The sequence below is a fragment of the Rhipicephalus microplus genome, chromosome 9 (genome assembly GCF_043290135.1).
Source record: "Rhipicephalus microplus isolate Deutch F79 chromosome 9, USDA_Rmic, whole genome shotgun sequence".
In the NCBI taxonomy this organism is placed as follows: domain Eukaryota; kingdom Metazoa; phylum Arthropoda; class Arachnida; order Ixodida; family Ixodidae; genus Rhipicephalus; species Rhipicephalus microplus.
In genome coordinates, this window is record NC_134708.1 from 1,132,835 (window position 1) to 1,160,385 (window position 27,551).

General features: G+C 48.7%; 1 protein-coding gene across 7 annotated transcripts in view; it reads right to left on the reverse strand.

The window, feature by feature from the left end:
* Positions 1 to 27,551, reverse strand: part of LOC119163313 (uncharacterized) — a 217,758-nt gene that overhangs the window by 32,649 nt on the left and 157,558 nt on the right. For 5 of the 7 annotated variants that reach the window (XM_075872944.1, XM_075872943.1, XM_075872942.1 and 2 more), the window contains one exon: positions 4,010 to 4,120. In XM_075872944.1, coding sequence (XP_075729059.1) covers positions 4,010 to 4,120 — 111 coding nt within the window. Of the gene's footprint in view, positions 1 to 2,655; positions 3,641 to 4,009; positions 4,121 to 27,551 lie in introns of those variants that run through there. The other 2 variants (XM_075872946.1, XM_037415277.2) reach the window with 1 other exon arrangement.

Genomic DNA, 27,551 nt, shown 5'->3' on the forward strand with positions numbered 1-27,551 from the left:
TAAATGGGCATGACCCTACTGAACACCACACTCCCTAGAAGTGTGTCATGTACTTGTTTATTACATCACAGCGTCTTTTATTCCCGTTTGTAGTATCTGCTGTACTTGTAGATACATATTTATTCAATTCTCAATTCATATGTTAACTTAAACATGCCTATGTACATATGCAGCGCAATGTATGTGTTTTGAACTTTGTTCCTAAATGAAAAAGAGTGTGTTTGCAATACACTTAGCTCGGTGTTCCTCTAGCACTAGCAGACGTTTACATGGTGTCTACCCATTTGCTTTTTCAAAATTCCTTGACTTTCCCATGTTTTCATGATAATTTAAAGCAAATTTCATGACCTTTGCATCTGCTTGGAAAACTCTGTGCACTGAAAAAAGACCCACGAGTGGTAAAAAGATACCACAATTCTAAATAATAAGTAAATAAATGTACCGCATGTGCTAATAATGTTCTGATTACTGATGTGTGTGGTAAGTATGAAAAAAAAATGTATATCTGGCCAAAATGATACCTCCGAGCCAGAGAGTTAGCAAGCTGGCTGTTTGGTAGAACGTATAAACACACGAGTTAAATTAACTGCAGCTGAAAGTTCGAAGGAGCCCACGACAGTTCAAAAACCCAGCCAAAGCTGCTAGAAAATGTAGAAGTGGCACCATCTCGTGGCATCTGGGTAAAAGGAGGACGCCTGAGCACGGCCGTTTTTTGCCACTGAAGTATATTCTAGTTCACTATAATGGTTACAGCCCTGACCTTTTAGGATTTGGATTGGATTGGATTAGATCAATCTCCATTTACTGACTGTACTATTTAGAATGTTGATTGGACTGGAATGTTGATTGGACTTGGATTTCTGCATTTACTGTTGATTTGCATCTCCACCTAAATTGTACACCTAATGTATACTTATTAGTAAAAAAAATAGCAACTATATGTACTACTCGTGTATTCTGTGCACCATGCATTGACAAGGACTAGCAACGTCGCAAGAACAGAGCTGTACCACATAATTTTCTTTCCTCTTTCTTTCTTTTTTCTACGATAAGGGCATGCATGTTGATGCTTTATTTCTTTGGGCTCTGATGCTTAGAGTTCGACAAAGTCCTCAGATGCCTGCAATGAGAGCTTGGGGTAGAGTTTTAAAGCGATGACATTGGAATATGTGCCCACAAGAAGGAATCTGCCTGCAGGCAGATTCCTTCTTTCTGTCTGCGCTTCACTGCAAGACAAGAGAGAAAGAGGGGAGTCATTATCCGCCCCGCGAGTGCTTTGAAGACGCCGCTGCTACGTAGCCCCCGCAGTCACCCCTGAAGAAGGAACAAAGTCGGTTTCAAAACATTGGGTTCCTTTAAAACTTTTGGTTGGAGTCTAAATCATCTCCCAGTTTCATACCCAACCAGACAGACTTCTGTTGAACGTTTGCATTCAAGTAGACTATTGAGGACTGCTTTTAGAAAGCGCCATGTATAAAAGACATCCCTTAATCTCCTTGTCATGTGCACCATGTGTCCGTCAGGACTTGTTTGGGACTTGCAAGGGATAATCCGGGTTCACGTAAGTGCAGCCAAATGGACCTGTGAGGGATGTACGCCAGAGTTGTTTTGCAAATGCATGCAGTGGATATCCGAAATGCAGTCAGGGGGTGTCATATGGACGTCTCTATCATGTCGATTTTGTTACGCTCACATCACTTGCAGTATGAAATCCGTGTCTTGTGTCAAATGCTATGCCTGACAAACTGTTTACTGCTTTAATGACAGAATCAGGGAGCACGCTATTAATTTCACCGTGGACATGAATGTGCATCTTTCTGCGGTTTGTGCGTATGTGCTCCACAATGTCAAGATTCTGGATAGAACGACATGAGAACATTTAGAAGCATTTTTAAATAAAGAATATGGCAGTGATTGTGTTAGTCAGACATCTGTTGTCTTAATCGTATTACAGTACCCTGCCGCGGTGGTCTAGTGGCTAAGCTACCCGGCTGCTGACCCGCAGGTCGTGGGTTCGAATCCCGGCTGAGGCGGCTGCATTTCCGATGGAGGCAGAAATATTATAGGTCCGTGTGCTCAGGTTTGGGTGCATGTTAAAGAACCCCAGGTGGTCAAAATTTCCGGAGCCCTCCACTACGGCGTCTCTCATAATCATATGGTGGTTTTGGAATGTTAAACCCCCATATCAATCAATCAATTGTTTTACAGTATTTGGTTGCACTGTTTGTGTAACAACCAAAAGACAATAAAGAACTGCTTTGGCGGGTAACTGTGGGAAGAGAAAGAAGAAGAATAAAATCTTCTGTCTCAGTCAGTGTTGGAACGTTATACTGTTGACGTGTAATCTGCCTAGCACCTCCTTGGTGTAGTCTGCCGGATGTCACTTTTGCGCCTGCACACATTTGTAACAGCATATGTATATATTTATTCTGTGTCATCAGTTTTCCAATAGTCATTAGTAGCGCCAGTGGTGTGCGGTTCTTTGCGTCCGTTGTGTCTTTTGGCACTGCATTATGATTATTAGCAATGCACCAACTAGCCATGTAAGAACAAGCCTTTCTGCAGAATGTTACTTGCCTGTAGCATGTACCTGCATACTTTGCGCAGAGTATTGCACTGCACTCACACTTTATATGAACCCAGCGACAGCAAGAATACACATTGAAATTTATCTTCATGTAATATCATTAATGAGTCTGCATCGCAAGAGATCCATTGTGAGGTTCGGCACTTTTGTCACTGCATGCGTGAAAAATTCTGATGATCAAATAAGCAAAATCACAACTTGAGTTGCAATTTAACCCAGATATTCTGCGTGGCTGTCAGATATTCTAAAACCGAGCCACAGTGCATTAAACCATTTCAGAAAATGATGCTATACAAGCATGTTATTGCGACAATGCCAACTGTGGTTGCAGTCCTGGCTATTAATTTTTTTATAAAATCATAAACATTCTAATGCATAATCATGACTCCACAAGCTGCAGTCAAACATGGCCACATTAGCAACTGCCACTTATTATGTGCACACTATCGCACTGTAGCGCACACTTTCTTGCAGTCAGCTATAATACGAGTCATGGCATTGTGTCAGACCATGAGCGATACACACCACTGTATTCGACGTATCTGACAGTGACTCGATATGCATGCAACTACTAAATTTGCATCGCTCCAGCTTATTATTCTTGGCTCAAAGCAAGAAATATGACATATTTTACCCCTCCCTGAGCTTCATATGAAATCTATTCCCATTATGCGTGGAATGTGCCAGATTTTTTTTTAATTACAGGAACGCTACATGTCACAAACACTCCGTCCATGCACACTTTGTTTAGGGGCATTTGGAAAAGCAACATTTGGAGCTTTGCTTCGAAATCATTCTGAAAGGTTACATGGCACTTGAACAACTAGATTTAAAATGGATGACATGAGGCGTGCTTGCACTGTTGCATCCACCATGCGCAGTCTTTGGGCGACAAAGAGGCCAAAGTGTTCGAGCCCATCTTCAGCTGTCGCAGGTGGTGATGATACCGTCTGTGTGTGTGCATCATGTTGAGAGGTATCACCGACTTCGCGCAGATGATCTGCTGGATGTTGCTCAAAAGACTCTACAGCATCCTTGAAGTCTTTGCACCGCCTGCAATTTAGTTGCACAACTGTCAGCCATGTTTGTGAAGTGATGCTTTACATAATGCGACACAACTCTTAATATTGCTCTTGATGTGCTACTTAAGTCATGGTTTTCAACATAGGCGTGCACAAGGTTCTCCAGTAGGGAGAGCAAAGTCTGACTGCAGCGTTCATCCCGATCACCATAAACATACGTAGGGTTCAGGGTGGTTCGTTGCAGCACCCCCTCTTCCCATTAGTTCAATATAAGAGGCAGACTTTGTGCCACCAAAATGTACACTGGTGGATGTCATCCTACCAGGATGTACACTACATCCTGGTGGAACACAGGCACATAGTCCAGAAACACTGGTCCTGCAAAGGAACTGTGACCCACTTGTGAAAAAGTGCCCTGGCCATGGTTATGCTGCTCTGCAGTGATGCCAGCGTCTCGAAGTCTTCACGATCAGTGTCCACCTCTGGATCGTCTTCGCCACCAGAGGGCGGGCTGCAAATGCAGTGCCTCATCACAAATTGCAACTCTTAGCAAAATGCCTCTTCAAACAGACAAAAATGAGCGGCAATTTTCAAAGCTCCAAAATTTACCAGCAGGCAGAGGGTCATTACAAGCATCATCGCTGATTTCCTTTGAGTCTGACACGAAAGAGTTCTAAGCTATAAACGAAGGGGGTGGTTCTAAGAACCACGCTGAGAGAAAAAAAAATGTATTCGAGGCACTGTGGTATAGGTATAAGCGAAGAATTCTCTACTGTTTACAATAATGATAATTGACGGTGTTGATGCTTAAGCTGTTCAAAGCTTCGTGCAATGTGAGTGTGGCGCCATGACCTTGTGGGCACACCGCTTTTAGTAAGTACGCAGAAAAAGAGGTGTGCTCGCTTGAGCTGTTGAGAGTACGTACGAGTCTGTCATACAGCTTAAGGGTTTGTAGCGTAAGGTAGAAGAAAAAAGACGCTGCTACTTTGAGTTCCAAAAACCAACCGCTTTATTTTGATGGCCAAGCGCTCGACCTGCTCATGCCTTCGCTGCCTCGGAACACCAGTGCGCGGCAGCCCCCCTCCCCGTATAGACGAAGTCTTGATCAGACCAGTGTGCACGCTTTTTCTTTGTTGTAGATGGCTTCGTGAATAGTAGAAACAGGAATGATCGTACCATTTGCAGAAGTCTGCACATAAGCGGGCTTTGTCCTGTCAACTGACACTTCAAGTGAGAGCATTAAACAGCTTGTTCCGTGGAAATTCCAGTGTCTGCGGTGATGTAGGCATGTCAATGCAATCGTTGTGAGTGAGCGAAAAATCGCCATCTTGTGTGTGACCGGAAATTCATAAAGATGTAAATAAAATAAATAATAAAGACTCCCAGGTTCGAGTCAGGTAGGAACCCAGGCCGTTTGCTTGGCAAGCAGGCGGTCTACCCCACAGCAATATGCGTCGGCTCTAAAATGCAAATAAGATAACTTACTCTGCTTGCAAATGCAGTGAAAATAACATTCATGCTTTGTAGACACACGCGTCTTGTGTACAAGCTTTACAATACAACATGTAATATTGCAATAACATTGCGTGGTAAAAGCGTACATTGCCACAGGGCGTCGGAACATGTGATCAAAGGGCTGAAACCGTGCGACAAGCTTTCATGCTTATCGCACGGTTTCACGCTGTTTCGCACGGTGTCCCACTGTCATGCTGAAGTGTCGGTGAAAAAGGTCAAAAGTAAAGCTAAGAGCCTGCTTTGCAAGTTAAACCATGTAATTGTCCATAAGAACATGTCAGATGCCAAGGAAGATTTCCTTGAATCCTTCTTCAGCGCAAAAACGCATACGGTCGACATGCCTTTTAGGCTAATTATATCTGAAAATAATACCTGGCAAAAATGTGTTGCGCTCTACCTGCAGAAAACCTTGAAATGCCTAGAAGTGAATGATCCATTTTTGGTAAAAGTTCATGCGAAGTCCAGGAGTTTATTTCATCGCGTTGGAATAAGACTCTATTCGCCTTCTCTGTAGACGTAAAGGACCTGTACTATTCTATTCCGCATGACTCATTATTACAATGCATTGGAGAATATATAGATGAGTTTGGCACCTAAAAATTCCAGACTGAGTCTGGCGTCAGCATCAGTGGATTTTTAGAGCTTCTAAAGTTTTACCTTCAGTCGACGTACATCCTATAAGATGAAAAACCTCACCTTCGAAAATCCGGTATCTGTATTGGTTCTTGCATCGTTCCCATCGTCAGTGACCTGTTTTTAGGCTAATTAGACAGATCCATTTCGGAAGTTTTCATTAACACTAATGTGACGCACGTTTTCAGATACGTAGATAATTTTTTTATTTTTATGGACACTGATGTTGCATCGTATAGGAATGACGCTCTTGCAGTTTCAGACCTGGTGCGAAATGGTTTCAAACATTTTGAGCTTACTCATGAACTTTCTGATAATTGTGAAATCAGGTTCTTTAACTTTAAGCTATTCCTGAATAATGGACGCACTTGCTGGATGTATCAACCACGTGGAAATAAGCCTGTTTTGCCGTTTAATTCCGCACATTCTAAATTAGTTAAGCGAGGTATCGCAAAATCTTGCTTCGTGAATGCCTCGCGAAAGTTCTGTGTGCACAAGATTACAGAAAGCTTTGTTGAGCAATCTTCAAGGCTGACGTCAACTGGTTACCCCGACCAGGTGCAAGTTTCCATTGCCGAAGGCCTGCTGCGTGAACTTCAGGCCAAAGGGAACGATAACCTAGTCCCACCTGTCACAGCTAGACAGGCTTTCGCCGTGGTTCCGTATATGCACAAGATAGCGCACAATCTTAAGAAAGTGGCACAGCGAGTTAATGTAAAGGTGGTCTTCACATTAACACACGGTCCTTCAAAAATTGAGTCGCCTGTGCAAGCTGTCCGTTCCTCCGTCCAGACCCACCTTCGGTTGCACTACAAAACACGCAAATAAATTTAGAGATTGCATCTGTAATGTGATGTATCAGCTGTGGTTATCGTGTGGAAGGTATTACGTCGGTCAAACAGATCGTATATTTGAGAGCCTGAGGGAAAATACGTACAATGTGGATCACTATAAACAAGGTTGGCTGTCCGTTCACTGCAGCACGTGTGGCTGCAGGCCAATATTTTCAGAGTGTACTGTACTATTGTTCCAATATGCAGGAATCCCAGCACATGCGAGAACATAGAGGCAGAAAAGATTTGCGCATTGAAAGATGCTTGTGTTAGCACCCCTTCTGTCGTGCTCACCGATAAGGAAAAGTTGTTCCTTTGCTTGTCGGTGTGATGTACTTATGCATTGTAATTGTGTGTCGCGCATGACTATTGCGACTGGTGAATGTATAAAAGCGAAGAACTTCGCAAGAAATAAATTGTTGGCAGTTCAGCGCTCTGTCTCGTCTCTTCTCCTGTCTCCTCCTGCCCTGTCGTTTGTGCTGGTAAGCACTTTTTATCATGTTATACCAATACGCCTAATCCTACTATCTCTTCATGTACAAGTAGCTGAAAACCTTCCTAGCCCAACGCTCCTCCCTTATTTCTCTCCATCCCTTATCCCAACTAGCCCGACAGCATACGTTACTGAATCCCTTATCAAATTTTATCGACAGCATACGTTACTGAATCCTTTATCAAATTTTATCTTGCTGCTAGCTTCCCTGCCCTCAAATGATGTACATCCCATATCACCTTGTACTCCCTAATTTGGTGTATTCCCGTGAGCTCCTAAATCAAGCCTACCTATTCCACGTTGCTTAATTTCTAATCTTGCTTGAACTTCTGATCTCATGCACAAGACAGCGTTGCCGAACATCAGACCCGGAACCATGACCCCTTTCCATATTCCTCTCACAACATCATACCTATTGTAATTCCACAGTGCCCTATTTTTCATCACCGCTGCATTCCTGTTACCCTTAGTCATTACGTATATTTCGTGTTCCCTTAGGTACTTAGACCCATTGCTTATCTATAGGCCCAGATATTTGTATTTATCTGCTATCTCTAGCGTGACCTCCATTATCCTTAGCTCACTACCTTCATAATCATTAAATATCATGACTGCTGATTTTTTCTTACTGAATCTGAAATCTAACCTATCTCCCTCATTACCGCAGATGTCCATCAATCTTTGCAAATCTTTTTTGTTGTCGGCCATTAGCACTATATCATCTGCGTACATCAATGCTGGTAGTGCCAGTTCAATGAGTTTTCCTTGTTTGACGAAAGAGAGTTTGAAGCCAAGTCCACTTCCCTCTAATTTGGCCTCTAATCCTTGTAGGTACATCATGAATGACAAGGGTGACAGAGGACACCCCTGTCTAAGCCCCCGTTTTACGTCTGTGGGCTTGGATACCTGTTTTTCCCACTTTATAACTACCTTTTTACCTTTATGAATACCCTTTAAAAGATTAGTGACTACGTGTTCCACGCCTAGTGTGTCCAGTATTCTACACAAGTCCTCTTGAACCACGCTATCGTACGCTCCCTTGATATTCCAAGGGAGCGTACGAGTGCATTCCAAGGGAGCGTACGCTCCCTTGATATGCACTGCGTTAGTGAGAACAGATTGTCTTCCAACCTACTGTGTTTCCGAAACCCATTCTGCAGTTCCCCCATACTTTTATGTATGAATGCACCAAATTTACCCCCTTTTTGCTGCCTTCTGTTCTATTGCAATATTACCATACGTAGTCCGGATTGCAAGGTGGTTGCTCCATGTCCCCAAGATGTGTCTCCACAACCCCATATACCATCAGCTCCTCCTGCCTCAACTGCTCTTTTATTTCTTCCCACTTTAACCTATTCCGGCCACCCTGCATGTTAACATAGCCTACGTCTGATTTAGCTTGGCCCTTGTGCTTACGTGAATTTCTTCTCCCACGGACTCCATGAGGCTTGAATATTTGTGCCCCTTTAGAACACTCTTTGGCTACACTGTTGGCCTCAGGGCTCTGGGTCCCCCTAAAAAAAGCGGTGGCTTGACGACCCATTCTATTACCGACCCTCCTGCCCGTCGCACCACTGTAGTGAAAGGGCGCAGATTCGCTGCCGCCATATTCTGCGCCCTCTTGCGGTAGCCGGGCGCGAGGCAGTTGGGACGGCCAGAGAGCAACACGCCGCGCGCCCGCTATCTCGGAGGCCATGGGGTGAGTGCCACCTTCCGATCGGCGACCGCTATTCGGCTCCTCCCGTGTCGTCGCGGCCGGTTGAGTGAAACATGTGCGAGGTGTTTTCTCGGGCAAAATGCCCGGGTGTTGCGTGCCACAGTGCACAAACCACTTGCGATGTGGCAACAGGATGTTCAGATGCCCGAAAGGTCTGAAAAGGTGACTTTTGTGGCTTGTAAAAATCATGCGTGACAAGTGGCAATCCACGGACCATTCGTGTTTGTGCAGCATAAGTTATGTCATTTCAGCCTTTGGAAAGTTATAACTTAAAGCGCTGTCACACGACCACTTTCAATCGCGATCAAACCTGATGTGATTGACTCTCTTACACCAGCTGCATAAGGGTGCCAATCACTGTTGATAAATTTGATTCCGATCGGGCCTAGTTGCAATCACCAGTGCACTGGGTAAAATACACGTTCATTTCCATGCTGTATACATGCGTATTTAACTCATTCATTTTGGATAGCACAAACTGCTTTGTTATTAATCGCCTCTTGTACACAAGCTGCAGTTGCGCAAAGATGTGCGCCTACGTTGTGCGCTTGTTGCTGCCGGCGCCTTCAACTATTTCTTCTAGGGGCAAAGCTCCTTACGACATGGGTCGTATGTCCCGTGTCGTCGTAGTCGTCATAGCATTGCATGTCAATAAAAACGGTGTCACATCATGTCCACGGAGTGAATGATGATGAGTGAGGCGAAGAGCTCGTCCTTCCATCCATCCGTCTGTGCGTTGGTCCGTTCTTTCGTCTCTGTGTTCGTCCGTGCGTCTGTCCATGCGTCTGTCCGTGCGTCTGTCCATCCGTCTGTGCATATGTCTTTGTGCCCGTTCCCAACGCCTAAGATATGAAATGCACTTTAAAGCTTGTATGCATCAGCCAGTTTTTCCAAACCACGGCGAACTCTAGTTATGAAAATGATGACTCACAGTACCTGGTTGACATGATTTCCCAAGGAAAACTAGAGTGTCGTATAGATGCTGAAGAGGAAATTGATGATGGGAAAATTCTTTTTATTGAAGCGTTGACTTCAATAGAGTGCATCCTTTTGCACCATATACGTGGATTTCTTGGGAAAAGAATCTTGAAGAAAACGGACTGTGGTCAATGCAGGGATGCAATGAAAGGCTCGGCGAGCCATTAACACGCACATTTAACTGCACTGAAAGAGCATGTTCAGAATGGTGAAAAATTGTGTTATCCGAGCGGTGAGGTTATGATCTCGCTCATATTTTGCGAAGAGAACTTTAAAGGAATCACATTCTGGACAGACCCCTCTCAAAGTCCCCTCTCAAAGCTGTAACTGAATAGTAAATCAAAAGGGCGAAGTGCAGCGTGCAGGCATGTCAGCAACACGAGGGTTCTCTGGAAAAAAATTTTCATATCAAGTTATGCACGAGTAAGGCTGCGCATTCACCTGCGCCAGCTCGAAACAACGAGAACTGGTCAAAGTGGAAGCAAGACATGTGCTGCGATTAAATTGCCGTGAGTTGTAGCGCTCGTTTTTATTTAAGTATATACAGGTTATCGTCCAAGTTAAGCTTTGCTATCCGAAATTGCCGTGTATTAAATGCAATATGCTCGCTCATTGTTGTAAAGCGGTGTGGTCGCCTTATTTTAACAATATCACATAACGCTTTATAAAAACTGCTAATTTACAGTATATTTCTACAGAAAACACGCTAAACTTGGTTTTACAGTCAATATCTGCGTGCAAACCATGATTTAATGTCATAAAAGCCACATGTAGATCACTAAAAATTATGATATGTTGTCAAGATTTTGATATATTTTCAAGATTTTTTTGCCAATCTGCTCTTTGCAGTAAGGTAAAAGAGATGAAAACTAAATACAATATACTGCGCATTGCATGATGTGGTCTGTAAATGAGATCGCTAATGAATAATTCAAGAACAATATATGAAAATATGGTACGCAATCGCAGTTTCGGGGGCGAAGCTTCTAAAGCGGTAGGTTTGTCCATGCATGTCAGCCCCTACCCCTTCCCCCGTTATGCCGGATCGTCAATAAAGTTGTTTCGCTCACTCACTCAGTGACCGGTTCATAACCACCAAGTTGTATGACTCACTCAGCATGTGGCGCTAGTGTGAGTGACAGACAAACAGATGTACGGACGGGCGGGCGGACGTAAGCAAGAACGAATGAACGGACGGAAGCGCGGACGGATGTACGTTTTGCCCCACTGATCACCATGAATAATGAGTGGGGCGAAGCGTTCATCCGTCTGTGCTATGCTGTGCTCCGTAGATATGCTGGATGGATAGACGCACGTACGGACGGACAGATGGAAGCATGGACAGAAGCACAGACGGACGCTTCGCCCACACATCATCATTCACTCCGTGAATATGCTGTGTGAAGAAGATGTGTCTGCAGCGAGCAGCATCGCCAACGCCCGGCTCTCTCGTATCGTGCTTTGGCTCGCTGCTGTGCCGGTCTCTGCTGGACGGTTCATCACACTGTCTTGCCGTTGTCGTTAACTGCTAATAAACCTCTTCACATTTGGTGGAGCTGCTGTTTATCCCCGTCGCTACACCCTGGAGCTGCGAAGCCGCACGCGACAGCCCGTCATGACTAACAACGCCAACCCATCGGCGTCGTCCCCAAAGTTCAACTGCCCCGGCCATTCTAGGCTACGGGACCCGAAGGTCTTCAGCGGTGCGGATGGGACCGATGTGGAAGACTGGCTCGACCACTACGAGCTTGTGAGCGCCAATAACAAGTGGGATGAGGCCGACAAGCTGGGCCACGTCATATTTTATCTCACTGGCGTCGCAGAATTGTGGTTTAACAACCACAAACACAGCATTCCCACATGGAGCGTCTTCAAGACGTCATGTGCCGAAGTGTTCGGTCGGCCGGCTGTCCGCAAGCAGTGAGCAGAACAGCGCTTGCGCGTCCGCTCTTAGGAGACTGGAGAAAATTTTACGAGCTATATCGAAGATGTCGTCGACCTATGTCGACGCGCGAATGACACCATGCCCGAGTCGGACAAGGTCAAACACACCCTGACGGGCATCGACGATGGCGCTTTTCAAATGCTCTTGGCTAGGAATCCAAGCACAGTTTCTGAAGTCGTCAGCTTGTGTCAAAGCTACGACGAGTTGAAGAAGCAACGCACTCTGACTCGGCAGCCTCAGCCTAGTGGTGAGTCGCTGTCCAGTTTTGACTCCATGCCTGACAATTCACCATTGCTTCAGCAAGTCCGAGCCTTCGTCCGTGAGGAAGTCGCCCGCCAACTTTCCCTAGTGCCCTTTACTCACGAGACCACCACCCGTCTACCTGCCCCACTTCGCACTGCTATATCGGAAGAGGTTGCACAAGCTGTTCCTCTTGCACACTACGAGCCACCTATATCTAGCCGTGGTCACTGCCCGGGTGTCGCACAGCCGGTAGGCACTCCTGTCACCTATCCGCCAGCCGTTCAGCCTGTGGCCGCGCCCCTAACCTATGCAGCGCAGCCTGTGGCTCCTACTGTCGCCTTTTCGCAAGAAATGCAGCCCGTAGCCGCGCCGCTCACATGCAGACGCTGTACGTAGGCTTCCGCAACCACCCTACACCACGCGCTCACAGCCCGCACACCCGGCTGCTTATACTGCCCCTTGGGCGGCAGCACCAGTCGCCAATCCCTGGAGGACGCCCGATAACCGACCGATTTGCTTACGCCTGCTTCACTCCCGGACACGTTGCTCGCTACTGCCGCCGTCGACCTCAGACGCTCGGCAACTATGCCCGGTCGTCGCATCCCGGCAGCCAAGCCTTCGTCCAATACGAGCCGGTCTCGCCCCCTCGCTATGCCCCTACTGACCACCTTGACTTTCAGCCGCAACGCGCACTCTCTTCTCGTCGGCGATCGCCCTCCCCCATGCGTCGCCGGCCCGGACCCTCCGACCAGGAAAACTAAGCACCGCAGTTCAAAAGGCAAGAACTGCGCCATTTTCGAACTGTCTAAGCCCTCGCTCCTCTCCTGCTAACATGGTCGCGGTCACTGTTGAAGGTTATTGTACTTTCGCCCTTGTGGACACCGGCGCCGCTGTTTCTGTTATTGCCGCTAATCTCTGCCAATTATTACGCAAAGTAACGACGCCGCTTTCGGGACTATCGCTTCATACCGCAAGCGCACAGCAAGTAACGCCTCTCGCAGCCTGCACTGCAAGAGTCTCCATCGAAGGCATTCTTTACATCGTGAAGTTCATTGTTCTCCCTGTCTGTTCGCATGACGTCATCCTTGGGTGGGACTTCCTATCCCGCCATAATGCCGTCATAGACTGCGCACGCGCCGAAGTTGAGTTCTCACCCTTAGGTGATGTCCCATTACTGGACGCTCTTCATCAGCCGCCGAAGTTGCTCGTTCATGAAGATACCGATATTCCGCCTGGAAATTTCGCACTTGTTCCCGTTTCATGCAACGCCTACACTGACACTACAGTCCTTTTTATGCCTTCCGATATCTTCAAATGTCGTCGAGATTTGCCGCTGCTTTTCGCAACAATTGACCTTGCCGCCGGAAGAAGCAACATGTTCGTAAGCAATCCGCTTTCTACACCTATCATTTTGCTTGCGGGGAAAGGTCTCGGCCGCGTGCAGGATCTCGACCCTACGTTTTTGGTTGCTGTCCCGGATGACTACTGCGACCACCCAAAAGCACTGTCGGCACTCGGGGAGTCATCCAATGATACGTTTTCCAGCGCCATCGCCGACACTCTCTCTCCCACCGAACATGCCGACCTGCTGGATCTTCTGCATGAGTTCAGGAGTTCTTTCGATGTGTCGCAATCTCAACTGGGCCGCACATCACAAGTCAAACATCATGTTGACACCGGCCTACACCAGCCACTGCGTCAAAGACCATACTGTGTCTCCGCTGAAGAGCGCCGCGTCATCAACGATCAAGTCGAAGATATGCATCGTAGAGACGTCATTCGCCCATCTCACAGCCCCTGGGCGTCTCCCGTCGTCCTGGTGCGTAATAAAGACGGATCTATCCGATTTTGCGTGGACTATCGTCGTTTTGAATAAGATAACCTGCAAAGACGTCTATCCTTTGCCGCGCATTGATGACGCCATTGACACCCTTCACGGAGCGGAATTTTTCTCGTCGCTAGATTTGCGGTCTGGCTACTGGCAGGTCCCAATGGCTGAAGCCGATCGCCAAAAAACGGCATTTATTACACCAGACGGACTATATGAATTTAACGTCATGCCCTTTGGGCTTTGTAACGCGCCTGCCACGTTTGAACGTCTTATGGATAATACGCTACGTGGCCTCAAATGAAATATGTGCCTCTGTTACCTCGACGATGTCGTGGTTTTCTCCCATGACTTTTCTACGCACCTCGTTCGCCTCAAGCACGTTTTGACTTGTCTGACCAACGCTGGTCTGCAGCTTAACCTGAAAAAATGCCGCTTCGCTGCCCATGAGCTCGTCATCCTAGGCCACATCGTGTCCAAGCACGGCGTATTACCTGACCCAGAAAAACTTCGAGCAGTCGCAGAATTTCCAACGCCGACGACCATGAAAGAACTTTGCAGTTTTGTAGGCCTATGCTCCTATTTCTGGCGCTTTGTTCGCAATTTTGCATCTATCATGTCACCGTTAACCCAGGTTCTTCGCGGTGACGTGAACCTCTCGTCCTGATCCCCTGCATGTGACGTTGCCTTCACTACTCTGCGCCATCTGCTCACTTCCCCACCTATTCTTCGCCACTTCGACCCGACGGCTCCTACGGAAGTGCACACTGACGCCAGCGGCGTCGAGCTAGGCACGGTCCTCGCTCAACGAAAGCCCGGCTATTCAGAATACGTTGTAGCCTACGCTAGCCGCACTCTGACAAAAGCCGAAACTAATTACAGCGTGACAGAAAAAGAGTGTTTGGCTCTGGTATGGGCACTTGGAAAGTTTCGGCCGTACTTATACGACCGCCCGTTCGATCTAGTAACTGATCACCACGCGCATTGCTGGCTCTCCACGTTGAAAGACCCTTCTGGCCACCTTGCGCGATTGGCGCTCCTCATCCAGGAGTACGACATTCACGTCGTATACCGCTGCGGACGCAAACACTCTGACGCTGATGCCCTGTCCCGCTGACCTTTACCACCAGATCAGACGTGCGGAAACACTTGCCTCCAGACCTTGTCATCGCTAAATCTCGACTCGATTGCCACCGAACAACGTCGTGACCCGTGGATCGCCTCTCTTATCGAATATTTATCTGGCACGCCCAACCTTCCAGTATCTCGATCCCTCCGACGTCAAGCTTTCCATTTCGCCATCCGCGATCAACTTCTTCATCGACGTAACTACGCTCCCGATAGCCGCCGGTGGCTGCTGGTCATTCCACGCACTCTACGATCGCAAGTATGCGCCTCTCTTCACGACGATCCGCAATGCGGCCACGCCGGAGTGTTCAAAACATATGAACGCCTTCGCCATCGCTATTACTGGCGCGGCATGTACAATTTTGTACGCAAATTGGTGCAGTGCTGTCCTGACTGCCAGCGACGCAAATCAACACTGCCACGTGCGACTGGCGCATTGCAGCCACTTCCATGCCCTGCCAAGCCATTTGATCGCATCGGTGTTGACCTCTACGGTCCCCTTCCATTGACACCAGATGGTAATCGGTTGATTATAGTGGCGGTTGACCACCTGACACGCTACGCCGAAACAGCCGCTTTGCTGAGCGCTACAGCTCAGGATGTCGCCTCTTTCATTTTACAACGCTTTATCCTTCGACATGGTGCACCTCAAGAGCTCCTTAGTGACAGAGGCCGCGCTTTCCTCTCCGAGGTCGTCGAAACTCTGCTTTCGGAATGCCACGTCATTCATCGGAAAACAACAGCATACCACCCGCAGACTAACGGGCTAACGGAACGGTTCAACCGCACGCTAGGTGATATGCTCTCAATGTACGTAGCATCTGATCATAGCAACTGGGACCGTGTTCTCCCATACGTCACGTTCGCATATAACACCGCAATACAAACAACCACGAGATTCTCACCTTTCTTTCTGCTTTACATACGTAAGCCTTCCCATACAATTGATACCCTACTTCCCTACCGTCCTGATGCTTCCGAGTGTCCGCCTATCTCCGATGCTGCTCGACAAGCCGAAGAGTGCCGCCAGCTCGCCCGTGCGTTCACCTCGGAAGAGCAACAACGCCAGAAAGAAAACCGTAGCACCTCTCTTCCGGATCCCAGCTATGCCCCAGGGTCTCTTGTGTGGCTTAAGCCATCCCATACCAAACTCCGGGACTCTCCTCGAAACTTGTCCCCCGGTACGAGGGGCCTTACACCGTTTTGGAGAAAACCTCTCCGGTTAATTTCCTAATTGAACCAGTTTCCCGATCGGACGACATGCGCCGGCGTGCACGTGACATCGTCCATGCTTCCCGGCTGAAACCGTACCATGAGCCTCTGCCTGAAACTTCTTAAGTCGCCAGGATGGCTCCTTTTTCAGCGGGGGCGATTGTAAAGAAGAAGATGTGCCTGCAGCAAGCAGCATCGCCAACGCCCGGCTCTCTCGTCTGGTGCTTCGGCTCGCTGCTGTGCCGGTCTCTGCTGGACGGTTCATCACGCTGTCTTGCGGTTGTCGTTAACTACTAATAAACCTCTTCAGAGCTGCGAGTTTTCTCTATTATCACGACAGCACGCATTTTTTATTATTTTTTCTTGCCAGCTGGCAAACGGCAAACTGTGTTTACACTTTTGTAGAACGTACACAATACACAAGCACATTGAAAGGTTATGTGACTTGAATGCGTGTGTTTCACATCTTTAACCTATATAAATAATTAATGACTAGTCCAGAAAGACGCTAATAGAAGGTGTTAACGCGGCTGGCGTCGACGGTTTTTTTTTTTTTTTTTCTGCTGCGAGCAACTCCAGCTGCTAATGTTGCTTTCAAAATAAAGACCAGAAACTAATATAAAACCTTCACACTCCCGTTGCGAAAACTTCGTGTTTATATAATGTTGTCTGAATACCACACGTTTTAACGCAAGAAACTTTGTATGTAGCCACGGAACACTCCTGGTCTGTCCATCGTGGCTATAGGTGGCTTGCGAAGAAGGTATCGTAATGGCCGACTCCGTAGCAGACGACGCGGTTGTCTCCACACTCCAAGGCAGCGGAGGTGGGTGCGCGCATCGAGGAACCATAAAACCCCTTGATCTTAAACTTTACATCTAGCAGCTCACTAGCGCCAGATTTACCTCTAGGTATGATTGTGAGAAACTCTATGCGGTTAACGCTGCCAGCTAAAGTGGGTCACTTCTCAATCTCCCACGCTTTCGCATTATTCATGCTTACAAGAGGTGGTTTTTTAAGCGTACTATTTTGAAGTCTTACTAATAAATCGTCAAAAAAAAGTGTTAGGTGGCGTTTTTTTTTGCCGCCTCCAGCGGCCCGGCGGTGTGCTGTCGTCGTTTTGATGGTGGCGATGCTTCACGGCGCGGCAAGAGCAGGCTCGTGGCACGTTGCAAGCTTCGCGTCTGCGCCGTGAGACGACGCCACCATCGAAACGACGACAGCGCACCGCCGGCGACGGCAAATGAACGCCATCTAATCCTTTTTTGTGACAATATTTTGTGACCCAGCACCGGTATAATCTGAGGAAGCAGTCATCTTTGTGACTTCGCGCCGGACGGCGGACTTTTCCGCAACCGAAGGCCCTCAGTTTACTCTCTAGCCTCAGTAAAAATTAGCTTCTGTACGGCGTGTTCGCGTATGCTGGTAAAGAAGTCGACCCCGCCCGGTTTGCTGCCAGTGTTTCTTGTTTAGGTGCTCGTGTATTTTATGTTTTTATGTTTATTTTGTCAAATATTAATTATCCCTTTGTATTTTATGTTTTATGCTTCTTTTGCATACTATTGAGGGTTATTTTTTGCTTTGTTCTTACTTCTTCTTCGGTGTGTATTTTGTGTACCGAAGAAGGGAGTCGTGACCTTGAACATTGGTGCTTATGCATGGAGAGAGGGACAAAGGACGCTTTGCACCTTTGCTCGTGCAGCAGTCGGCGACTGCTTACTTAACTTTTTTCTCCTCTATACACTTGTGCACAGAAGCACTTGTGCACAGAATCACTTGTGCAGAGAAGCACGCACGCATACACACCGCCGACAGCTGGTGGTGGTAGTGGTTAGAGAGGGCACCTAATTTCTGCAGCCCGGTGGGGAGCGCGGCGCTGTGCCTGCGGGGAAGGGGAACGCCACAAGGCCTCGGTTGTAATCACGCTACTACAGAGAGCTAAGAACATATGCTCCAATTACACGGAGCGAAAGAAAGAAGAGGCACGCGAAGTCACGGACCTCAGAAAAACAGATACCCCAAAAACTTCATTTGAGCCGCCACCCGCCCCGCAGAGCAACAAAGGATACGATAGCCCCAATCAGCATTAATTGGCAGCCCTCCGAAACGCGTACCAGTCTCATACGTTCAGGGAACCAGCGAGATGTCGTGGATCTTCAAAAAAAAACACAAAAAAACAAGGGGTTCACATCGCGCGCGTGCCTTCGTGTACACTGGGCTCACGCGCCCGAAAGACCAGTCAACAATGGACAGGACTCCCGGTGTCGTTTAAAGGATCCCGTGCGCCGAGTGCCCTTCTTACATCGGCAAGACGAAAAACCTACCGGAACGACTCAAACAGCACGCCAACGACGCGCGGAGGCTCCACAAAGAGCGCAGCGCAGTCGCCGGGCACGTTGGACCACCGGATAAATTTCGAAGCAACGAACATCCTTGAAAGCGAGACTAACTGAAGGAGAACGTTACTACTCGAGTTGTGGCACATACAGCAAATGGCCCCCCAAAATTGGGGGACCCATGTGGTGACCTCGCTACTCACCGTAGCAGATGATCACCGCGGGTTCAGGCTTAGCGAGCCACAGGGCCGCGTCTCCGTCACCTACTAACGTGTAGCGCACCGCTCCGCGCGCGCTTAACTAACACAGCGTTTAGCGCGGCACGGCAAAACAGACAGTGTTCGATTAACAGAAATACACAAACACTTTATTGCCTTTGGCGGCACCACAAACAACAGTACAATGTCCGCTACCGGGACGCGGAGAGCAAAGGCACCCGTACGCGGACGTTCTAGATAAGGGAAAACCACGAGCACGTCGCAGCTGGCAATGGCTAGCTTTGACACGCCGGCCTGGAAGAGGTCCCTCGCGGCTATGCTGAGCACTCTCCCGATGGCCACTGTGCCTGGTCGCGAGAGCAACCACGTACGCGTAGGCCTACTACAAGTGCAGATCAGCGTGGTGCGACCACTTCAAGTACTAGGCACCGCTGTTTACTTGGCCTTGTTACGAAAGACGGCGATGCCAACACGGTCCCGAAGGCGCCACTGGTCCCGAAGCCGCCGACACGGTCGCCAGCCGTTTGGTAGCGTAGGTTTCTCAGCTCGCGACTGCTTTTGCGCAGAGCTGGTGGACGAGTGGACGAGACGACGGTGAGTTAAAGCAAGGTTTATGTACAGCATAGAAATTGAGACGTTAAAAATTCGGCAGAGGGGGCCGACAGTTTAAAGACTCGAATAGCCGAGCTCTCTTCTCTGACACATAGGTCAACTGCTCGCGACGCGCCGCAGGACTTTTTTTATAGGCGCCGGCTCGACCTTTGAGTAACCAAATGCCCAACCAGAAGCGCCACTGGCCGTGAGGTCAGAATCCTCCAACGGGGCTCGCCACTGGGCCGCGTCATTCTCATCAAATCCGGAGCGGTTTCCCCTTAATGAGTCGGTTAATCTTCGTCCGACAATTGAAGAGAAACGGACGAAGATTAAAGGTAAAGAGCCGACCGACCCATTAAAGGGAAACCTTTCTTTACGCCCGCCGCACGCCGACCGACCCATTAAGGGAAAACCCTTTCTTTACGCACGCCGTCACAGACCCTGCCGCCACCGCGGCGACAATCTTGGGTGGCCCGACACACGTCGAAAACTGAACAGCACGTGATAAGAACCGTATGTGGAAGTACACGGACTGTTGCTTTCGTTCTCAGTGTTGACAGTGGTTCTTCCTCTTTTGTACTTTCTTTTTTTCTTTTTCGTCTTTTTTTCTTCCCCCTTTTTTTGTTTTTTCTTTCCTTTTTTTAGTTCCCTCTCACTCTCGCAAACATCTTTCAAGGCGAGAGGGACGCGGCAGCAACGAAGTTTGGATGTTCATGTCAGTATAACTCATCCTCTGATGAAGGGAGGACCCCTCCCGAAACTGTTGGGAAATAAATAAATATATTTATCCTTGTTGACAACGCTCCCGTTGTGCCATATCCCATACCTACACGAAGACTAACTGGCCCATTGAATTATTACTCCCTATATATATATATATATATATATATATATATATATATATATATATATATATATATATATATATATATATATATATATATATATATATATTGTGAGCATTGTTTATGCGTCCCATCTTTTCATCTGTACATACTCATCATCACTAGTCAAGCTTAGGTTGTGGGGCACATACTCGAGACAATAAAGAAGTGTTGAGGGTACTGGACGCCATCTTACAAGTGGTGGAGAGTGCTGCCCGATTCCTGCGTCCTTTCGTGTTCTCGGACAACCCCAGCGTCTTCTAGAACACATCCCTGGAGCTCCGTTCAGGCCGCCGCTTAAACGACCTGGGTTTGGTAGTGTCGCAAGCCGACCAGCCCAGCGCAGCAGCTGCGCCACAGCTCCCACTGCCAAGAAACCCTTCTCACCTGGTCACCAGCCCTCAAAAGGATCCTCCGCTGTTCGCAGGGTTTCCGGGTGAGGACGTGGAAGACTGGCTCGAGGAGTATGACCGCGTGAGTGTCATCAACAACTGGGATGAGCCTGCGAAACTCACCCACGTTGCATTCTACTTGAGCGGCGTCGCAAAAACGTGGTTTTGAACCCACGCTACAGATATTTGACATGGCCCGCCTTTACGCGCCAGCTCCGCCAGATTTTTGCCAACTCGTCGGTGTGCTCGGATATCACCAAGAAAAGGCTTGGTGCACGTGTTTAACGCCCCGGCGAGTCTTACACCTCTTACATTGAAGATGTTCTCGCCCTTTGCCGCCGCATCGACAACCATATGGCGGAAAACGACCGTGTGCGCCACCTGCTAAAAGGCATTGCGACTGTCGCTTTTAATGCGCTTGTGGTGCAGATTCCCCAGACCGTAGCCGATGTTGTAGCTACCTGTCAGCGTCTCGAGGAGCTTCAAACCACTCGGGTGCAACCTGATACGCCTGATCTCAGCTCGAGTCATGACACAACAGAGCTGCGTGCATTGATCCGCTCTATCATCCGCGAGGAACTTCATGCACAGGCTTCACCTCGCCCCCTTGATATCCGAACGACGCCACCTGCTACTAGTTTACGCGACGTCGTGAGGGAGGAACTGACATTGATCACAGGTACACCAGTTCCGAGTTCACATCCCGTGCCCATTCCAAGTTATGCTCACGTTGTTGCAACGACACCTGCGCCCCAGCAAAGCCTGGCCTCGATGACAATCTCACCAGTTCCGAGCTCATATCCTGTGGCCATGCCAACTTATGCTCAAGTTGCTGCTAGGACACCTGCACCCCTGCAAAGCCCAATGCAGCTACCAGCGGCCGAATTGCATGGTTCGCTCAACTCACTCGCACCGCGACCATCTTCCCAGCCTTACAACGACTGGCGCACTTCGCGGCCGACTTGCTTCTATTGCGGCATCCGTGGTCACATTTCAAGGTTTTGCCGACGCCGTCAGCGAGACGAAAGACAAAGCTATGATAACATTGAACGGGGCGACTTCTACCCCACTGGACCACCCTATCGCCAACTGTATCAGAACAGCACACGTCGGTCGCCGTCTCCGCAGAACTTAGGCTCAGTTGGCAGTTTCCGTTTCTCACATCGTCGCTCACCTTCACCGATGCGGCGTTTTTCTTCTCCTCTCCGACCTTCTACTTCAATTCCTGACCGTCAACTAGAAAACTAAACAGTGCAGCTTCGGGAGGGAAAGCTGCATCTTTCGAACTGCGTCAAACTCCTCCGGACCGCCCATCGAATGTTTTATTAGTGTACGTTGAAGGTATACAGACAAAGGCACTGGTAGACACAGGCGCATCACTTTCCGTAATTCGTGCAGACTTTTGTGCCCGCTTGAAAAAAGTTAGGACGCCAAACGATGGCCCTCCCCTTCGTTGCGCAGATGGAGTCCCTATTCAGCCTTCAAGTGTTTGCACAGTCCGCGTTTTCATAGGTGGCATCCTTCACCACATTCAGTTTCTTGTACTTCCTTGGTGCACTCACACAGTAATTTTAGGATGGCACTTTCTTTCTTCGGCATCAGCTTTTCATATCGTGTCGTCAGCGAATAATTGAAATGTCAGCTACTGAGAGTTCATCCGATGTCGATCCATAGAGCTTCCGTTTCGTTGCTGCCGCTGATTGTTTCATTTCGCCAGGAGATGAACAAATTCTCACAATCACTTCGGATACTGTAGTTAACGGTGACGTGTTCATAGCCCCATCAGTTCGCTCCAAACCTGCGGGGCTTACCATAGCACCCAGCCTTGTGCGGTTTAACGACAGTAAAGCATTGGTCACCGCCTTGAACCCAACTTCATCGCCAGTGATGCTGCCCCAAGGCACTGCTGTGAGCTGCTTCGCTGACAGCGAGCCTTTCTCGCTGGTTCCCCTTCATGCAGAATCAACGCCTTCGTCTGCTACAACTGATATGACACCATAAGTCCTCACCTCACTGCCGAGCAAAAGAGAGACCTCTTAGACCTTCTCCAAAAGCACAGCCTTTTGTTTGACGTACATTCCAAAGTTCTGGGCCACACGTCCGTTGCAGAACACAGCATCGAAACTGAAAGCAGCTCCATTGTACGCCGCCGCCCATACCATCTGTCTTCGGCGGAACGGCAAATCATTGAGGAAAACGTCACTGACATGCTCAAATGGGATATTATTCGACCTTCATCCAGCTCTTGGTCGTCTCCTGTGGTGTTGGTTCGAAAAAAGGATGGCTCTGTCCGCTTTTGTGTTGATTACAGAGCGCTCAATAAAATCACGAAAAAAGACGTATATCCGTTGCCACGCATAGATGATGCCCTGGACTCCTTACAAGGCGCAGAATATTTCTCCAGCCTCGACCTCCGATCCGGGTATTGGCAAATACCTATGCGCGAAGCAGACAAGGAGAAAACAGCGTTTGTGACGCCTGACGGGCTTTACGAATTTAACGTCATGCCTTTTGGCTTATGCAACGCTCCAGCAACATTCGAGCGCATGATAGATACCGTCTTACGTGGTCTCAAATGGAAAACCTGCTTATGTTACTTAGACGACATCGTAATTTATTCTTCTACTTTTCCTCAGCACCTTAAGCGTTTGGACGAAGTTCTAACGTGCATTTCGAACGCTGGTCTACAGCTCAATACAAAGAAGTGCCACTTCGCCAGCACAAGCATCAAAGTATTGGGTCACCTTGTCAGCAAAGATGGCGTTCGACCCGATCTTGACAAGGTTGCTGCCGTAATTAGTTTTCCACGTCCGGGCAATCAAAACAATTGCGAAGTTTCGTGGGCCTGGCGTCTTACTTCCGCCGCTTCATCCGTCACTTTGCTGCCATTGCGGGGCCGTTACACAAGCGTCTGACGTCAGGAACGGCTTTCACGTGGACTGACGAGTGCGAGTGTGCTTTCCAAGCCCTTAAGCGTGCTCTGACATCAGACCCCGTCCTCTGTCACTTCGATGAGAGTGCCCCCACTTTTCTGCACACAGATGCCAGTGGCCACGGAATCGGTGCTGTCCTCCTCCAGCGCGATGAAACATCACGTGAGCGAGTAGTTGCGTATGCCAGCCGCGCAATAACACCTGCGGAGCAGAACTACTCGATAACAGAGCAGGAATGTCTCGCTGTCGTTTGGGCCATCCAGAAATTTCGACCTTATCTGTATGGACGCCACTTCACTGTGATCACCGACCACCATGCCCTATGCTGGTTGTCCTCGCTGAAGAATTTGTCTGGGCGCCTCGGTCGCTGGATACTGCGTTTGCAAGAGTACACTTTTGACGTTGTGTACAGGTCTGGCAAACAGCATCAGGATGCTGACACTCTCTCTCGCTGCCCTCTGCCACTTTCATCTCCAACCACGAATCCTCAATGCCCCTCAGGTGATCAAGCAGCTTCCTCTTCACCCACGTTATCACCCCTGGCAGTTGCTGGGTCACTATCTTTAAACAGCAGCACCCAGTTGCCACGTGCCAACGTGACGACCCCTACTGTAACCGCATCATCGGATACTTGAATGGCTCGACTTCTCCACCTAATGCCAGACTACGTCGTCAGCTACGGCAGTTCAAGCTAGAGAACAACGTCCTGCAGCGCTATACTTACAATGCGGATGGGCATCGGTGGGTGCCAGTACTTCCCCGTTCGCTGCGAAAACAAGTTCTCGAAGCATTGCACGACGACCCATCAGCTGGACACTTAGGATTCCAAAACACGTACAACCGCGTTAGGAGCCATTTCTTCTGGCCTGGCCTTTCTACCTTTGTGGCTAATTATGTCGCTTCTTGCCTACTTTGTCAACGCTGGAAACGACCAACTTCAGCTCCTGCTGGCCTATTACAACCCATTCCATGTCCCGATACACCTTTTGTCGTTGTCGGAATAGACCTCGTCGGGCCACTTCCCGTAACGCCAGCGGGCCACCGCTGGATTGTCACAGCTGTCGACCACCTCACACGATACGCGGAGACTGCCCCTCTACGCACTAGCTCTGCATCAGACGTTGCCGCCTTCTTTTTAGAAGCCATTGTGTTGCATCATGGTGCACCTCGCGCGTTGTTGAGTGACCGAGGCAAGGCCTTCCTGTCCACAATTCTCGATGAAATTCTAAAAACTTGTGGCACAGTTCATAAGACCACATCCGCTTACCACCTGCAGACAAATGGCCTGACAGAGCGATTCCACCGGACTCTAATCGACATGATATCCATGTACATCGGACCGAACCACGATAACTGGGACAAAATCTTGCCGCTCGTAACATTTGCACACAACACCACTGTTCAACGAACCACCGGGTATTCACCTTTCTTCCTCGTCTATGGTCGTGCGCCGACATTCACTATTGACGCCTCTTTCTTCAATGTAACGACAAAAACGTCCACGACTACGCCAGAACATTTCGTTTCCGGGCTCGCTGAGGACGTGCTCAACTCAACACGAAGGCCAGTCAGCAAGACCGCAAGCAACGCTATGAGAGCTTCCGTCGAGACGTCACTTTCCGTCCTGGAGATGAAGTATTACTTTGAACGCTTGTTCGCACTCCAGGATTGTGTGAAAAGTTTCAGTCACGCTTTCTCGGACCTTACGTTATTTCTGAACGGACATCTCCTGTCAATTACCTTGTCACTCCCGTCGAGGGTTCCTCGGACCGTCGTTACCGTGCCTCCGAGATAGTCCACGTTTCACGTCTTAAACCCTTTGTTCGCCGTGCATTTCCCGCCTAAGTCTCGGCCGGGCCGGCCGCTCAAGTGCGCGGGCAAAATAAGTGAGCATTGTTTATGCGTCCCATCTTTTCATCTGTACATACGTACTCATCATCACTAGTCAAGCTTAGGTTGTGGGGCACATACTTGAGACAATAAAGAAGAGAGTCTTGAGGGTACTGGACGCCATCTTACAATATATATATATATATATATATATATTGAAAACTTTTATTACTCATGCGTTTCGGCCGAGGTCTGGCCTTGGTCAGGGAATCCGGCCTTCCCTGACGAAGTCCGAAACGTAGGAGTAATAAAAGTTTCCGTACGTTTGTCCGCTCAAGCCGATTTCTATTTATCACTGGATTCACAAAAGATATATATATATATATATATATATATATATATATATATATATATATATATATGAAGTAACGCTGGCCCCGGTACTAGAAGGAAAAATAGAGTACGACGCACGTTGGTTTTGCACGGTACATTTTTGTCAAAGTGACTTTGACAAAGGCTGGTCCACAGTCAGACTCTATTTTTCCTTATATATATATATATATATATATATATATATATATATATATATATATATATATATATATATATATATATTGTTATGGCGTTTATTAGCAGGCACACAGCGAGTATATACAATGGCGACAGTAACGGCCAAGCACGGACTCCAAGCGCGAGCGGCGTCCTTTTTCGGGTAGACCCACTAGAGAACACTTGAGAGTTTTACCCACTTCAGTGTTCGGCGGCTTCTCTACAATCACCCCGGGGTCGAAAAGGGAGCCGCCTGGTGACCTAGCAGCTTGTCACTACGATTGGGTCATAGTAAGCCTTCAGGCGCTCCACGTTGACTATGTCGCGCCCGCGGCGGCGCATGTCCGAAGATTGTTCAATTGGCTCGATAAGATAGTTGACCGGAGATGTGCGCTCGATCACACGGAAGGGACCTTCATATTTCGGAAGTAGTTTGGAAGAAAGGCCAGCTACAGAGGTCGGGATTGAGAGCCATACAAGGGAACCAGGAAGGAACGTAGGTTCAGAAGCGGCGGAGCCATCTCGAATACTCTTCTGCCGCTCTTGCTCATGCGTCGTAAATGTCTTGGCCAGCTCGCGACACTCTTCAGCAAGCCTGGCTGTCTCGGAAATAGGTGCACACTCAGATGGATCCGGCGTGTACGGGAGTATAGTGTCGATGGTGTGTGACGGGTGCCTTCCGTACAGCAAGAAGAAAGGTGAAAAACCGGTCGTGCTCTGAGGGGCGGTGTTGTAGGCATAGGTGACGAAGGGCAGTATAGTATCCCAATTCGTATGGTTGGCGGCGACGTACATCGAAAGCATGTCGCCGAGGGTGCGGTTAAAGCGTTCGGTCAGGCCATTCGTCTGCGGGTGGTAAGCAGTTGTTTTGCGGTGGACAGAATGGCACTCCATGAGAATGGCTTCGACGACTTCTGACAAGAAGACACGGCCTCGATCGCTGAGAAGCTCCTGAGGTGGACCATGGCGCAGTATAAATCGTTGCAGTAGGAAGGACGCAACATCACGCGCTGTAGCCGCAGGGATAGCGGCGGTTTCGGCGTATCGCGTTAAATGATCTACGGCGACGATGGCCCAGCGGTTACCAGCCGACGTCAGAGGAAGCGGCCCATACAAATCGATACCTATGCGCCCAAACGGACGCTCAGGGCAAGGTAACGGTTGAAGACTGGCTGGCGACATGTGTGCTGACGGTTTGCGGCGTTGGCAAGCGAGGCAGGAGCGAACGAACTGCTGCACGTAGCGGTACATCCCGCGCCAGAAGTAGCGTTGTCGAATGCGACGGTAGGTTTTGAATACCCCAGAGTGCGCGCATTGCGGATCAGCGTGGAAGGATTCACAGATCTCTGACCGCAGACTGCGGGGTATCACGAGTAACCACTGCCGGCCATCGGCGTCGTAATTGCGTCGGTGTAGAAGGCCGTCACGGATGGCGAAATGGCGAGCTTGACGACGCAAGGCACGCGTGGATGGCGTTGCGGAAGGATCAGCGAGCAAGTCGATGAGCGGGCCGATCGAATTATCCTTTCGCTGTTCGGTAGCGATGATGTCAACATCAATGGCAGAAACTGCAGTCGAGGATACTGAGCAGAGCACATCACCTTCAGGCAGAGGGGAGCGCGAGAGGGCGTCGGCGTCAGCATGCTGACGTCCGTTGCGGTAAAGCACGCGGATGTCGTAG